At 44.0% G+C, this 14,310-nt stretch overlaps 1 protein-coding gene across 1 annotated transcript in view; it reads right to left on the bottom strand.

Moving 5' to 3' along the window:
• LOC125761255 (protein serrate) overlaps window positions 1–8,975 on the bottom strand; it is a 104,642-nt gene extending 95,667 nt beyond the window's left edge. Inside the window, exon 1 of the mRNA XM_049422208.1 lies at window positions 6,842–8,975. Within this exon, the coding sequence (XP_049278165.1) occupies window positions 6,842–6,907 (66 nt within the window). The 5' untranslated portion in view covers window positions 6,908–8,975. The remainder of the gene's footprint in view (window positions 1–6,841) is intronic.
• Window positions 8,976–14,310: the final 5,335 nt, after the last annotated feature.

Below are 14,310 nucleotides of genomic sequence, written 5' to 3'. Positions count from 1 at the left end.
TGATGTGATCGTTCGGCTATTTGTAGTTTTCGCTTTTCGACAATTTCATCCCGTTTCGCTTTGTGAAATGAGTGAACAACGAAACGAATGGGAGGCAAGACAACAGCAACAAAAAAAAACCTATATTGTCCAATATCTGGACGGGGCAATCAAACTAGAGACATCCGCACAAGACTGTAGACATCATCGATCAGGATGATACGCTATCCACCTACCATCGAACCAGACGTGGAAGATGATCGGGATGAGATGCATTTTGCATAGGACGGCGAGAAGAGCGAGAAAGAGTAGGATATCGATGAGAATTAATAAGAAAAAAGTAGATATGCACACTCAATGGTTCGCTCTTTTTTTTGTTGGTCCCATCTCAACCTTTACATAGTTTGGCGCGAGTTATGTTCATGTTTCGTATCCACTCAGGTGCGCCGTGCCACAACGGCTCAAGCAATCGACACACGAGAGATTCCAAATTGCATCTAATTAAATGAAATTTTATATCTTTACAACGCCTTTCGGCATCGAGACAGTTGAAGACTGCGTTGTTTATACAGCCATAAAACAGCAAACAAAACGTTAAAAATGCAAACGAAAACATCAGTGAGTCAAGGAGCCTGGCCGCCATTCATCGATCGGCAGACGGATGGGCCGATCAAAGGCTGAGTGATCGGTACGGGCGTGTGTGTTTTGTTATTTATTTTGATAACTAATCACCCACCAACGCGAATGCGGTTGAGTCACTCCACCTTTGGTAGAGCGATTTCGTCACTGAGATATGGTCGGGATGCTGCACTTAAAAAAAATTCGCATGCCAGCAAACAATACGGTGGGTAAATTGAATATTATTGTTAGGTCCTTCAAAATCAACAACTGTTACAGTGTTTGGTAAATATTTTCTATCACTTACTTACGAACCGGCACCATGATTCGATTTGAGATGATCCGTTTCATTAAGCAATCATATTCAAGGTTGCAGTCACTTCCTTCTTTCGGTCAAGAATGCCTCTAGAAGAAGGCGATCGATTTCGGCGCGATTGCCTTAAAAGTTATTCTTCGATTGTGTATCGTACAAAAGCGCAAAAGCAGCACACACGCACACACAGAATGCGAAGAGCGAGGGAAAAAAGTAGAACGAAGATTCTAATTAAGATAAAATTAAAACCGACACACGTAACAAACTAACACACATTGAGTGCGAGAGATTTTTTTTTGTTTGCGTGTGAAAGCGAAATCATCAACCATCCAACTTTTAGACCCAAGAAGGATCATACAACGGGAGGTTTTTTTTTTATTAATTCTTCCATCCGAAGGAGCTTGATGCAGAAACGAAAATATTCAATCCTGTCCCTTTTGCTTGTTCCTTTTCGCGTTGGTTTTCTTTCCATTCGTGAGATGCTGCTCCATAACAAAATATCGCGAAAAATTAAGTTAGTGGCCCCAAAAATCCATTCGAAATGTTTTGGTAAAGAACCAAGAAAATGAAACTTATCGCACGACGGTAGAATAAGGAGAAATATGGTCAAAAATTGAGTTTTGCACATGGAAGAAACTCAATCGTTTTGCTGCCTTATATTGCTTTTGCCACTTTGGAATGTTAAGGGGTGTGGAAACTTTGGAACTTTAAGAGAAAATGCTTTTTTTCTTATTCAGCCAACGGACAGGACACAATCCAAACATGAAGCTCACTCACACTCAGATTAATCAAAATAGGCTTCACTGGGGTAATGAGTCAACAGTTTTTTTTTGTGATTACGAAATTTAACACACTAACAGAAGAATAACGAGAAAAACATAACATCGGGTGGGAGAAAAAGAGCCAGAAGAAAAAAAACCCAAACCAACACGCTCCGATTTCATCATTTCGTTTGCGAGCTGGCTGGGGAGCATCAAAAGCAGCCCTCCGGTACCGGAACAGCCCTCGCATCAAGCCCACATTCGGTTCGATCGATGTTGTTCTTTTGCACCATTGGAATAAACTCGGGCAAAGATGATAATTCACCAATTCAATTAGTGCCGAATAATGAATCAATGGTGCTGTGGAGCATGATCTCATTATAAAATTATAATCTTTACACACAACAACAGTGGAAGGAGGCGAGAAAAAAAACCTCTATAATAAAGAGAACGGAGAGGCATCAGCGAACGCTAGTCTGGTGCGATCTCGATCATGGGCTATAATGCCACAATGCATTGATACAGCTCGATGTAGCATCCCGTGGATCCCGGCACGAAGGTTGCCTATTTATTTACCTTTTTTTTTTGTTCGTTGAGTGTTTGCTATCTGTGTAATCAGATCAGGAGCGCGGAAGTGAAGTATAGTCTTGTTACTTAGCACAAAAGAGTTAGACGATGCCGCAAGGGTGATAATATTCATGGCGCTCTTTTTCGGGTCGGTTGAAGCAAATTTTTTGGGAACTTCAACGGACAACGAAGGAAATGGAATGGAATTGGAAAACAACCAACCGAAAAGGTATTTGAAATAAAACCTACCGGTAAAGCAAACCGAATGTGTTTCTAATTTTTGTGCCAAAAAAAAAAATAATAAAACAAACGATAACATGCCGGCGCGATGGTACAAGCGAGGAACCTTGAAATGGAGCCCTATGCTTTATGGCATGATTGAACGGGAAGTGCGTAAATTTAAGCATCTCGTTGCTACAGTACGACACCAGACGGCGACAATATCACCGATCTCTCGCTTGATTCATCGATCACGGCGGTCCGGTGGCGTTTCATTCGATCAGCGTCGCCACTATCGGGCCCATCGAGCGTCGATTACCATCGCAATCAATATTTTACTTTTTAAACACAAAACGAAACAACAGCAAAAAAAATCGTATAACGAGTTAAATAAAGAAACAAAAGAAAAGCGAACTCTTGGAAGCTTTGATTTTGAGGACAGACACACACAACACACACACACAAAAGCCAGAATGACTTAACACAGAGGCTCACCGGTACGGATTGCACGATGAAGACAGGATGAGAACGAAGAAAAACCACTTTGTCCAACATTGTACAAACCTCCGTAAAGATCGACAAAATTTTCGTTTCATTTTCAAGATCACCGCGCGCTGATAAGATATTTAGTGCCTCCCGAAACCCGGGGATAAGCGAAGGTAAGCAAACAGGACGGCCAGTGTGGGCTCTTCGTGATGGTGCTGTTGGTGACACGATATAACAAAAAAAAACAGTCTCCCCAACCAACAACAGGCAAACCATCAAACAAATGAATCTCTGTCCAAAAAAAAGCAACCTTAAACTCTGAAGAAAAACACACGAATCGCGAGTGAAATCGATATCGCTCATCCCGTGCTTCACCGCAACATTCCTACCCCCGTTTCTGAACCGCATCCCGACGAAGGCTCGTGATGACGCGGGAAAAGACATTTCCAAACTCTTCCTCACCGGCTCCGATAGGACGCTATTAATCAATGCCTCTCTTAAGCCCATCAACCGGACGACCGGAATAATGGGTCGGAATCTGTTTGGTTTGGCTCGGAACCACCCGAACGAGATGCTGTACAAGTGTGCTAGAGGGTGTGTGTGTGTGTGTACGGTTTTAGAGTCTTCTGCCAGACCACCATCTCGTTTTGTTTTAGCTGTCGTCTTCCAGGTCAATGGTTTCGGGGATTGGCCGTTTCGATCCCACCATTCCGACTAACAGGCCCCTGGACGGGATGACACTCTCTTGGGACAATTAATAGAGCTATTTTATTATTTTATCCATCGAACTTTAGTGTCCTAACCTGTGGTACGGTTTCTGAGAGAATCACGGCTGATGTCATTTTCTAGGAAGAATCTGTCCGTCGTTCGGATTAGGAGCATTGCTGCCGTATTGGAAACACAGAAAAGTAGCCGTTCAAGATGCGTGGTAGAATGGTGTGAGTGAAAAAAGATTACCAGAGAGCAGGACAACGACCGGTTCGATGCGACCTGATCGCTTATCCACCAAAGGCACAGGGCAGACAGGAAATCATCATCATCCCCGATACATCCCGGCAAAGGAAGGAACGCAAGGTAAGCGTCGAGCGCTGGAACGCGTTCGATAGATTCACGGGACACGCGGTGGTGGACTGCTTTTAATTGGAAATCTCGCAACAAAACAAGCCGCGACCTCGACAACCCCTTTCGGGATTCTTTGGCGTTCGATTGCGGGACCGAGTGCCCGGGATCTGCTCACAATCGGAGCGCGAACATGAAGAGAGCGAGATACGAACCACTAATTAGGAAATTATTCATTATTTATCTGGGAGCTTGTTTGTGGTCTGTATTTGTGTGTTTGCGACCCGACCGCGATCTTCCGATCGCGATTTGATCGCTTCGTTTAAGGTGATCTGCGTTTTAGAATGGAGTATCATCGAATGGCTGTATGCATATGTGTGTGTTTGTGTGAACTAGAACACGTCTGAACATGATGACTTTCCAGCGAGCTGGACTGATTGTGCCGTAAGTCATCCTGGTGACAGTTCAAGCATGGGATGGGTGTATTCTGCCGAAGAGAACTGCAGTACAAAACGCAACACATAAAGAAAAAAACAACAACCCCACAGGGAGGAGGCTGCGTATTAGTGAATCGTTCATTTTCCTGCTAAAGTAAAATTATGAAGATCGTCTCGAAGCGCGATTAAGCGTGAGCCGGTGTTAATTTGATAATCGCTGCATTAGCGTCAGCAGTATCGGGAGCTAATTAATGGGTTTTGTTTGATACACCTTTAACGAGGTTAAAGCCTCTGCCAAGCCGTTCCAACAGCCTGTGTGCGATGCGAAATGATTTATACAACTTCTAAGCGCTAAGCGCGATGACGTGAGATTTGTTTGCTAAAAGAGCAAAAGCATCTTAAGGTTTTGCTTAAACCCCTCAAACAAAAAAAAAGAACACCCTAACGAAATTTGATCCGAAAGCACTTCCTTCTTCAAAGTTAGATGCTTTCGCATGTACCAATCGTTAAATATAGATGGACAGCCTTCGGCCACAATCGTTGTCGTTTGACCAAAGTCCCATCACGATAAATCACCCGCCAAAATCGTTTGAATCGTTCGTAGCGTTTCCACGCGGTCTTGGAGCTGTCGAAGGCTTATTGTTTCCTTCTATATTTTTTTGTGTGTGTGGAGGTAATTTTTTGTTTCTGTGTTAGCCAGTAACTCTCTCGTCATCTGGTATTTAAAGCCCTCGTGCACCGGTCCGCGACTCCAGCTGGGATTAATTGACTGTTTCCGGGGGAAGAAGGTCGGTGGGGGGGGAACTCAAACGAAGGCACATTAAAAAAAAAACAACAACCTCCGAATCCAATGTCGATGTCATCACATCGTATCACCAAAATAGTCACACGATTGAGAAATGTGTTGATTGAAAGGATGAATGGGAGACTATAATGGTGTAGTAAACTTTTTGTCGGTTGGTTGAAGACTGTATTTTTATCGAAATATTGTTAAAATGAGAATAATGTGAACACCACAAGATAAGTAGCGTTAAGTTTTACTGATGATGAATTGCTATTGCTATGCAAAACGAATCCAATATATCATTAATATAGAGGAACCTGTTGTTAAAGCTGTTGTTGTTAATGAGATTTATGAATCCATTTTCAGAGCAATCGGTGCAATGGCAGCTCTCCTAATTGATGCAATCTAAAATTAATCTAATTAATTAGCTTCGCTAGAGACGGGCTTTTCACTCGAGTGCACGATAGGATATAACGCACCGGCGAAGGGCCCATTCTGTGGCATATGACTATGATTAATTTAATGAAACTGCTTCATCCATCCGCACCCATCGTCCCATTATCCTTCGTTCGATCACTGTCCGGTAGTTGGGAGCCGACAGTTCGAGTGAAAATTGTCGAACAGAAACCACTAATTCAATTTAATAGTTGCAAGTGTTGCTCAATTGTTGCATGACTTGGGTACCACTCTCCACGTCTTTAGCGTCGTAAAGGAAAGGGTGGACGAAACATGTCAGTAAATCCATTCCCTATTTACCATCTCCAATCCAAGACCCATTAGCTGAGAGAATGGTATAAAAAAAAACAGCCCATCATCCGAACAAGCTACTCGAGCAGGAACCAATTTTGCGATTATTCGCTCCAAATCACTCTCTCACACTTCATTAATATTCAAATAGGGCTGCCCAGCTGTGGTACGCCGGCGTATATGGTACCGAACGTCCATCGGAAACCAGTGAACGGGAAATTGGTTGTAGCGAACGTCACTGCACCAAACGCTAAACGTGCCCGGGCGCATTCATCATCGGCCGGACAGACGAAACACGGGTGAACGAAGGTGTAATACGAGGATAAAACCTGAATTAAATATTGATAAGATTCATTGGCGAAAGATCACGCGGTGAAAGGAATGGGTTGGGAAAAGGGAAGCGAGAATCAGCGCCTCGTAACTGTTCAGCCGCACAGGTGATACACACAAACACACACGCGGCGGACGGGAGCAAATCAACAATTCCGAATGGTGTTTGAAAATTTTACTTTCTTATCCTCACACCCGCGGCCGCACTGGCCGGGGATTACGGCAAACCTGGGGTAGTTACTGTGGAAAAGGGGATTTGTTTTAAAAGTATGCGATCGATGTTTTCATTCCTTCAAGACCGTTGCGTCGCAGCCGTTGCGGCAGAAGAAAGAAGTGAAACAAAACGCTAAACACGAACGATGCCACAAGTGACGAACCTTCCGCGAGCTCGCGCGATAGGGTGACCGTGGGACCCGACGTTCCCTGTTCGATCGGATCGAAGCTAACGGGATGATCGCCGGACATGGCTTCGGGAGGCGGAGAGAGAAAAAAAAAACGGGGACAAAAGTCGCATACGAAGGTTGGCGTTTGGTTTGCTTACCATTGAGATCAGGGTGAGAATTACGACGACGACGCTGGTCCACGAGCGGAGGTCGCCGATTCCCATCTTTTCGCCTTTCCACGAGCGGCTTCGGCTGCGTATTGTGGCGCGTTGTTTTTCCCCACCTGCGCGTACCTCTGAACGCCACGCTACGGACGCGTCGGCGGCCCGCTGCTTATCAGGCGCAACCGCTGCTATTTTCGACCGCCTGTGTCGAGGTGTGTTTTAGTCGTATAGAATTCCTGTCCAGTGAGAGCGTATCACCGGTGGCTATAGTTACTGCTACGTGTATGCTTGCAAGGACATCGAGTGTGACAAGATCTTTCATCACTAGCACCGCACACACCCGAAACACACTACAATTCACTTTCACACGCCTGTGGCCTGTTGCGGGGGCCTCCCGTCATATTTTGGGGCAACCTTTTCTTGAAACTATGGGTGCGTTACACCGTTGAAATGCACCGAAAACCACACACTGGCAGACACTGCGTGTACACATGAAAAATGGCCTTTCACAATTGCACCGTCACCGAGCGAAACATTCCGGGTCACATTTGCTCACTAGCGCACTAGTCATCATGAATTATTCCACCGCGTATCACCACCGCACGCTGAAGATTCTGTTTGTTATCCACCGTACCCGTATGGGGGGGTTGGTTCCCCAAATCTGGTGCCTTATTTCAGGAACAGCAAACACAGAAGATACCCAACCACACAGAAACGGCACACGCAATCGCACTTCCAATTAACCAGCCTTCACCAGTGTAATGACACGAATTTCTTTACTTCAACCCTTGGATGGTGGCTACATTCGGGTTGTGGGGGGAAAAAAAAGTGATTTCGTCAAATAATTAGTTTTCCTCGTTACAGACACGTGAGTGTTTTGCATTTGTATCGCGATTTGTACGCCGGTGCGTCTAATCACGCCCCAGTGGGAGGAAAATCATAATTCAACGCCCAAGGAAAAGGGAACACGGATTAGCATGGAGAGGCAACGAACATTACAACAAACCCGATGCACGGAAATCAAATCACGATCGTCTCACAACCGCGATGCGGTTCGGTATCCCCAATTTGCCGTCGGCAAATCTCGTGGCCTGCTTTTTTTTATCTCTCCTTCAGACACTCTGCCACCAGTACGCGGGGCCACGGATAAACATACACACACACAGACACAAATATACACTTCTATAAAACACAGATGGACAATATGTTGGTTTTGCCCGTTTCCTGCACAGCCCTCGGGCCAGAAGGTCTTCTTCCTTTTCTTTTTATTTATTCGAACACTGCCAACACTTCGCTTCCTGCGATCGAAGATGCGCGATCAAGCAATTAATCCACTACTTTATCACTTCTCGCGGAATCCGACCTATCACTGTGGTTGTATTGATTTTTTTTGTTGGTGTAGACTTGGATTTCTCACCGGGTTCTTTTGCTTCGTACCGTTGGGTGACGTTTACTAGATACACTTTGCACAATTTCTGAACAAATTTTAAACGAGATCCACCAAAACGATGATCGATTGGGATTGCATGTAATATATTCAATTCACGTTGGAAAATAGCACTACTTTTCCTTAGACACTCTCAACCAGGAAGGCAGTATTCCAATTAAAACGAGTATTTTATTTAGTATCGATTATTGTCACACGATATGCTACGGTTTAGCGCGGTTCGAACACGTCTAAGTAAGCCGGCTTACTGTTTGTACATATACTATTTGTCACACAATTGTGCGGTTATTTGCCTCCATGGAGACACTGACCGCGGCTTTCGAGCCTTGTGCTTTTGATAACACTCCGAATTTTCACTCCAAAAATAGCTCACCACACAGCTCCGAACCGGACGAAGTATTCGGTGTGAGCTAAATAAATCTAGCGGATGCGATCTTTTCAGTGCACTTGACGCGCTACGTACGACGGGAACACGATGGACGCGAAACACGCACCCTTCTCTTCGACGGAACAACGACAAATGCGGAGCGAAAAACAACCCGCGGCGAAACTGATGCTCGGGGCGGTTAGAGTGAGAAAACGTGTTGTGTGAAGCGCAGGTATGTCGAACGCGCGTCGTTCGGGGTTGCCTCCAGCAATCGACGAGGGGCCGGTGAGTATTAGGAAGATCGTTACTAGTTCGTGATGTGTTCGGATGTAATTCTCGCCTAATGAAAGCCAAACAAAAATTTTAATTACACAAATAACCTGCTGTATGATACTACAGGCTTCATTCAATAAAATCTCCATATTTGATAAGATTATTAAAAAAATAATGTAATTAAACTAACCTAACTCGTCAAGAAATACAAGAAATATATTCTTGATGTATTGTAAAATAGTTAGAAAAAAAAATTTATTGAAAGTTTATGATTACAAACAGACATCTTTCAGATATCTCGTAAGTACTCGTATTTTGTTACTTGATTTTATCCACTGCTTTTGAGAAATATAGCGACGAACCCAAAAATATCTTTTTCAATGAGTTTGACAACCCTATAGAAGAGTGAGAATCGCTCTCGGCTCGTACGTCTGTTTGTCTCCTTCTTTCGTTAGTGATCTCACTTGCTTTCTCGCTTACGTACAAACCGGCTATTTACTCTCTCGCTCTGGCAAAACGAAAGGACACATTTCATGGGGTGATTTTCCTCGCTGGTTCACCGAAATCAAACCAAAGAAGGGATGAATTTTCCACCCCTATCAGAATCACACGCTTCCTTTACCCTGTGTCGCTTCAAAGTGCGTGTGCGAAAGATTTGTTTTTCCTGACCTACAAACATAAATATATATTTTCTTACTTCCGAACTTCGTCGCAAAACCACCCTTCTCTCTTTAATCTTTTGAACAACCATTACACCACCCTTCGGTCCGCAAAAGAATGTCCGCAACGTGTCCCTTTAATCCTTGTTCCGAAATCAATGGTCCCTAAGATTCGTCGCGCTGATCGCGTTCAAATGTGCCGGAACATTTTTATTTGCCACACGCTCCCTTTTCGTTGCGATGGTGATGCAAACCACACACACACACACTCCCCTGGAGTAAGTTTAATCCTCTTGGTTGACGGTTGACTATTACGGTGGTGGAAATTATTAGATCATTCATGCATTCTGGTTCCGGTTTTAATCAAGTGCCCTCGGGGAAACATTTAAACCACAAAGCGAAACACTTGCATCGGCCAACACCCTCGGCAAAAGGTAAAGACCCGAAAGGGATGTAAATTAGCTTTCCAAAACTGCAACAGCTTTTGTTCGCACCATTGCACATGTCGATTTGCTGGCGGAAGTGGAAAATGAAGTTCCACCGTGATATGCGTTATGATGGACTAGTGACAAGTGGACAGATGTTAAGCAGTAAAATCGACTCGCTATGTTCACTTCCCAGCCAATCAATCGATCGGTAAGCGGATAAATAAATCTTTACCTTCTGTCTGTTTGTTGCTTGATCAAAACAGATCCGTTAGAAGCACAGCACCGGAAGTGGCAGCTTTGTTGGGGGTTTAATTTTAAACAGACAATTGCTAGTTGAGTGTCCAGTAGCAACGGTCACGCTATTCCATTCATTCAACTGGTGCGTTTTTTGAGAACAGACATCGATTTGCATGTAATATGCTCCACTTTTTCCTTCCAATTCCTTTCGGTGTGCGTGCGTACGTTCTTCAGGTGCGAAAGAAATTCATTGAGAAAATGTTGACCAGCTTCGGATGTCTAGGTGTGGCAGATAGGGCGTATTAGGTGTAGTATTCTTTTTCTCCAATTTGTTCATCACGTCCTGCAAACCCGTCTGGAGATAATCTGCGTTGCAGTGGCTAATAATCCTCCACGGAAGCAGTTCGAATGATTTCGGTAGGTTGAAATTAGCGTTCCCGTTGGCGAGGACGTCCCATGCACGGCTTTGTTTGGTTTTTTTTGCCCTTTCTGGTCGCTCCGTTTTTGCTGGCAGTAGCCTAAAGGCATTTGACGTTCTTAGTGCCTGTTATTAGGTGAGGTTATTGATAGATAGAAGTAGAAATGACCATCGCAAAAACAGCACCGGCTGTCCAGACTGCAGAGCCGTTGAACGTTTTGTTTTGTTTAGTGGCAGGGGAAAAACAGACACACCAGAGGACTGGACTGGTAAACAAAAAACAAGAACAAAATTAAGAAACAAACTCGAGAATCCTACCCGCGTGGATCATCCATTCGGCGGTCAGGGAACAGGTTTTTTTTTGTTTGGCGAAACGAAAAGAAAATTATGATTGCGATACAGCACGAAAGCGGTTCGGAAGCGTAGCGCCTAAACCATTCCTCATTCAGACCTACCTAGGTGAAGGTGAAGGGAAGTTTTTCCTTTAAAAAAGAAAAGAAACATGTTTAAATACATCTTCTCGAAATCAAAACGGTGTTTCAAACGTACCGAAAAACGCACACCAGTGTACAGGGTAGAAATCCAGTTTTCAGGACTCCTTTTTTGTTGTGTTTGCAAAATCGCTTTAGAACGATTCATCATCTTTGCACAACTCGTCGACCAACAAACCAAACCGATTGCACTTTTGCAAGGCGAAAGGTAAGCATTTAATAAATCGAATCCACAAAACACAAGAACACGAAGAAGAGAAAAACAACCAAAAAAAACGCAACAAACTGCACACCAGCAGCACGCAAATAAAAAGAAGGGCACACAAAATTAAACTGCACGAACTGGGAGGGGAACGAGCGATAACGCCAACCGCTTTGGAGGGGGAGGATGGCAGGGAGCCACGAGTGAGGGAAAAAAGGGCCAGATAAACGGCAAAGAAAAAACAAACGCCAGATAACCGCTCGCTACGAAAAACTCGCCTTCACCGAGCGAAAGGGAAACAACGTCCGTTCGGATGCTTCAAAGCCTAGCTGCTGCTGCTGCTGCTGCCGGTTTGCCTGCGAAAAAGATGATCGGTTTTGAGGATCGCCAAGTATCGCGGGATTGCTTCCCATCAAACCGCATCACAACGGTCATTGCGCCCCTTGCCTGGGCTGGAGCGGTCTCCGGACCTCTCTCTCACCACAAGGGAGGAACCGTTCCGTCACGAATCATCCTCCCGTAATACTACATGCATCCTGCACCGTCGACCATATCGTCGACAAATGAATGAGACGATTTCCAGCGAAAAATCCTGCGAACCAGCAAAATCCAGTTTTGCAAGAGTTTTTATTTTTGCACCGTTTTCAAGCTCCGTTTCAAGCGGTTGTTTCGGTTTGTGGCAGATCTTCCTGTCGGCCTATTTGCTTGGCGGTACGCTGCACGGGAAGGTCGTGCGGAAAATCACGGCAATTGGCAAAATGTGAGTGTATGTGCCACTCAGCATGCCTCCCTCCAAAGCGGGGGAAAATGTTACCCCATTTTTGCTCCCCAAATAACGTCCAGAATCTCAATGCGGTAAAACACGCCAAAAGGAAGTTCTTGTTAAACGTGTCCTACGGGAAGGTTACGTTTTGTACGGAGCAAGCAAATTCCGTATGGTAGCGTTGGTTGCTTCGGTTGTGTCCGGTTTGTCGATTTGTGTCGTCCAACAGGTACAAGGGTAGGTGTTTTTTTTTCTTTGGGGAGAAGAAGTACCTAAAAACGGAGAGACAAACAAAAGTATAACCACAAAAAAACGCAAACATCCACGCGACGAAAAAATCGATTACTTCATTTACTCTCATTTCGTGCTTTCTTTCTCCTTTGGTTTATTACTTCACCATTAAACCACGCTGCGGTAGACGCCTTTAATGCTCAATCCGTAGAGAAAACAACAGTTCTTCCTTTCCTTCGATGAGTCTCCACCGGAGCGGTTTGGGGGGGACCTGGTTAAAGATTTGTTTAACTTCGGCATTGTGGTGTGTGCGTTTGTGTACCTTGCCGTTCTTTAAGTCCACCGGTGAGTCAAACGAAAAGTATGATAAAACATTCCTGAACGGGTTATTTGCGATCGGTTACTTCCAGCAAAGTAAGTTTCACGCTACTATCTTTTCCATTAGTCATGCTATTGAAACATTTACATCAGGTTTTTATTGGGGCCCGGGATGGGTACTAAAAAAAACACAACAAATTGGAGCACCAACAGTGTACTATCACTTGTTCGCACAAATGAACAAATAAAATAAAGACATATTTTCTCAACAAAATGGTTGGGCCCTGTTGGGTGATGCCTTCCATATCGATAGCTTTATTTTGGGTACTTAAGGTGAATTAATTTCTTAAAACATGTATGTTTGTGGGATTGGCCGCTGTTTTGGAGTGCACGGGATAAAATCAAATCTACTTTCATTTGTACTTCAACGGGTTGGGTTTTTTTTCATCCTCGGTCACTAGGGTGGTCACCCATTTGCCCAATGGATGGTTGGCTCGTGATTACGTTCCTTTCCTTTAATAAACTTTATTTTTTTTTGGAGACGTATCACGGGGTGAGGTGTTTTAACTTTATGTGTACTGTAACAGTTGAGCGGTTTCAAAATTCGCTTACAATTTTTTGTTTCTTTGGCGTGGTTAAAGTCCCTTTCGCTTATTTTCGACTTCACGATCGATGCACGCAAAGGAAAGGGAAAAGGAGCAACAAATAAAAAACCAAAAAAAAAAGAAAATGGAAAAAAAATTAAGCAGACCTACCGAACAACCGAAGGATGCGACCGCACAGTGACTTTATACACTTTGAAACAATTTTACGATTATGATTTTATTATGATCTGTGTGATTTTTATTGCATCGAGCCTAAATAAGCCGCTTCGTGCTTCGAGTGCCTTTTCGGATTTGACTCCGTTATGGGGTTTGTTTCATGTATTTTTTTGTGTGTGCGTGTCTTTGTTTCTTACTCTCTCGCCCTTACGGTATTTGAGTTCTTTATTGTAATTTTTCCAGTAAACTCCTCCACTCGCTGAGGAGGAGAAAACGGTACAATCGGTTCAGTTCAATTACGATCCACCGATCCGATTGGTACCGCTGAGGATTGGAAAAGGGGTTGAGCGGATCGGGGGTTTGTCTGGCTTTTGTCAATCTCCGGACATACACGCGCTTATGTGTGAATTGTGTGTAGTACTCCTGCTCCAATTCGATATTCACAGCTTGGGACCCTCGCTTGGCAATAAACGAAGAGAAACAGGTTCGAGGAGTTTTAATCTATTTCCCAGCCAGCGCTGCATTCGTTTATCGTTTATTGATGGCACACACATATGCATGCAATATTCGGTGCACCACATGATCGTCCCCGGAACTGTTCATGCTTGCACATGATTTTCAAAAATAACTTCACTGTAGCAATATTCGGGTTTTTTTTGTGGTCTCTGATCGAGTTGAAAGGTAATTTTATTTCGGTAAACTCGTGCTCCATTGCAAAAATATATTTCATCCGATTGCGGTTGTGTGTGAGCATGTGTGTATAAGTTTGATAACTCGTTTTAAATTTCGTCATGCTGGTCGCATTGTGAAAGGTGATGAAAACTGTAGGTGGTAGTTGTGAAAATATATTTTTTTTCGTAACGAAATA

This window comes from Anopheles funestus, chromosome 2RL, assembly GCF_943734845.2.
Source record: "Anopheles funestus chromosome 2RL, idAnoFuneDA-416_04, whole genome shotgun sequence".
Taxonomy (NCBI): domain Eukaryota; kingdom Metazoa; phylum Arthropoda; class Insecta; order Diptera; family Culicidae; genus Anopheles; species Anopheles funestus.
This window is presented reverse-complemented; position numbering and strand designations above follow the sequence as displayed.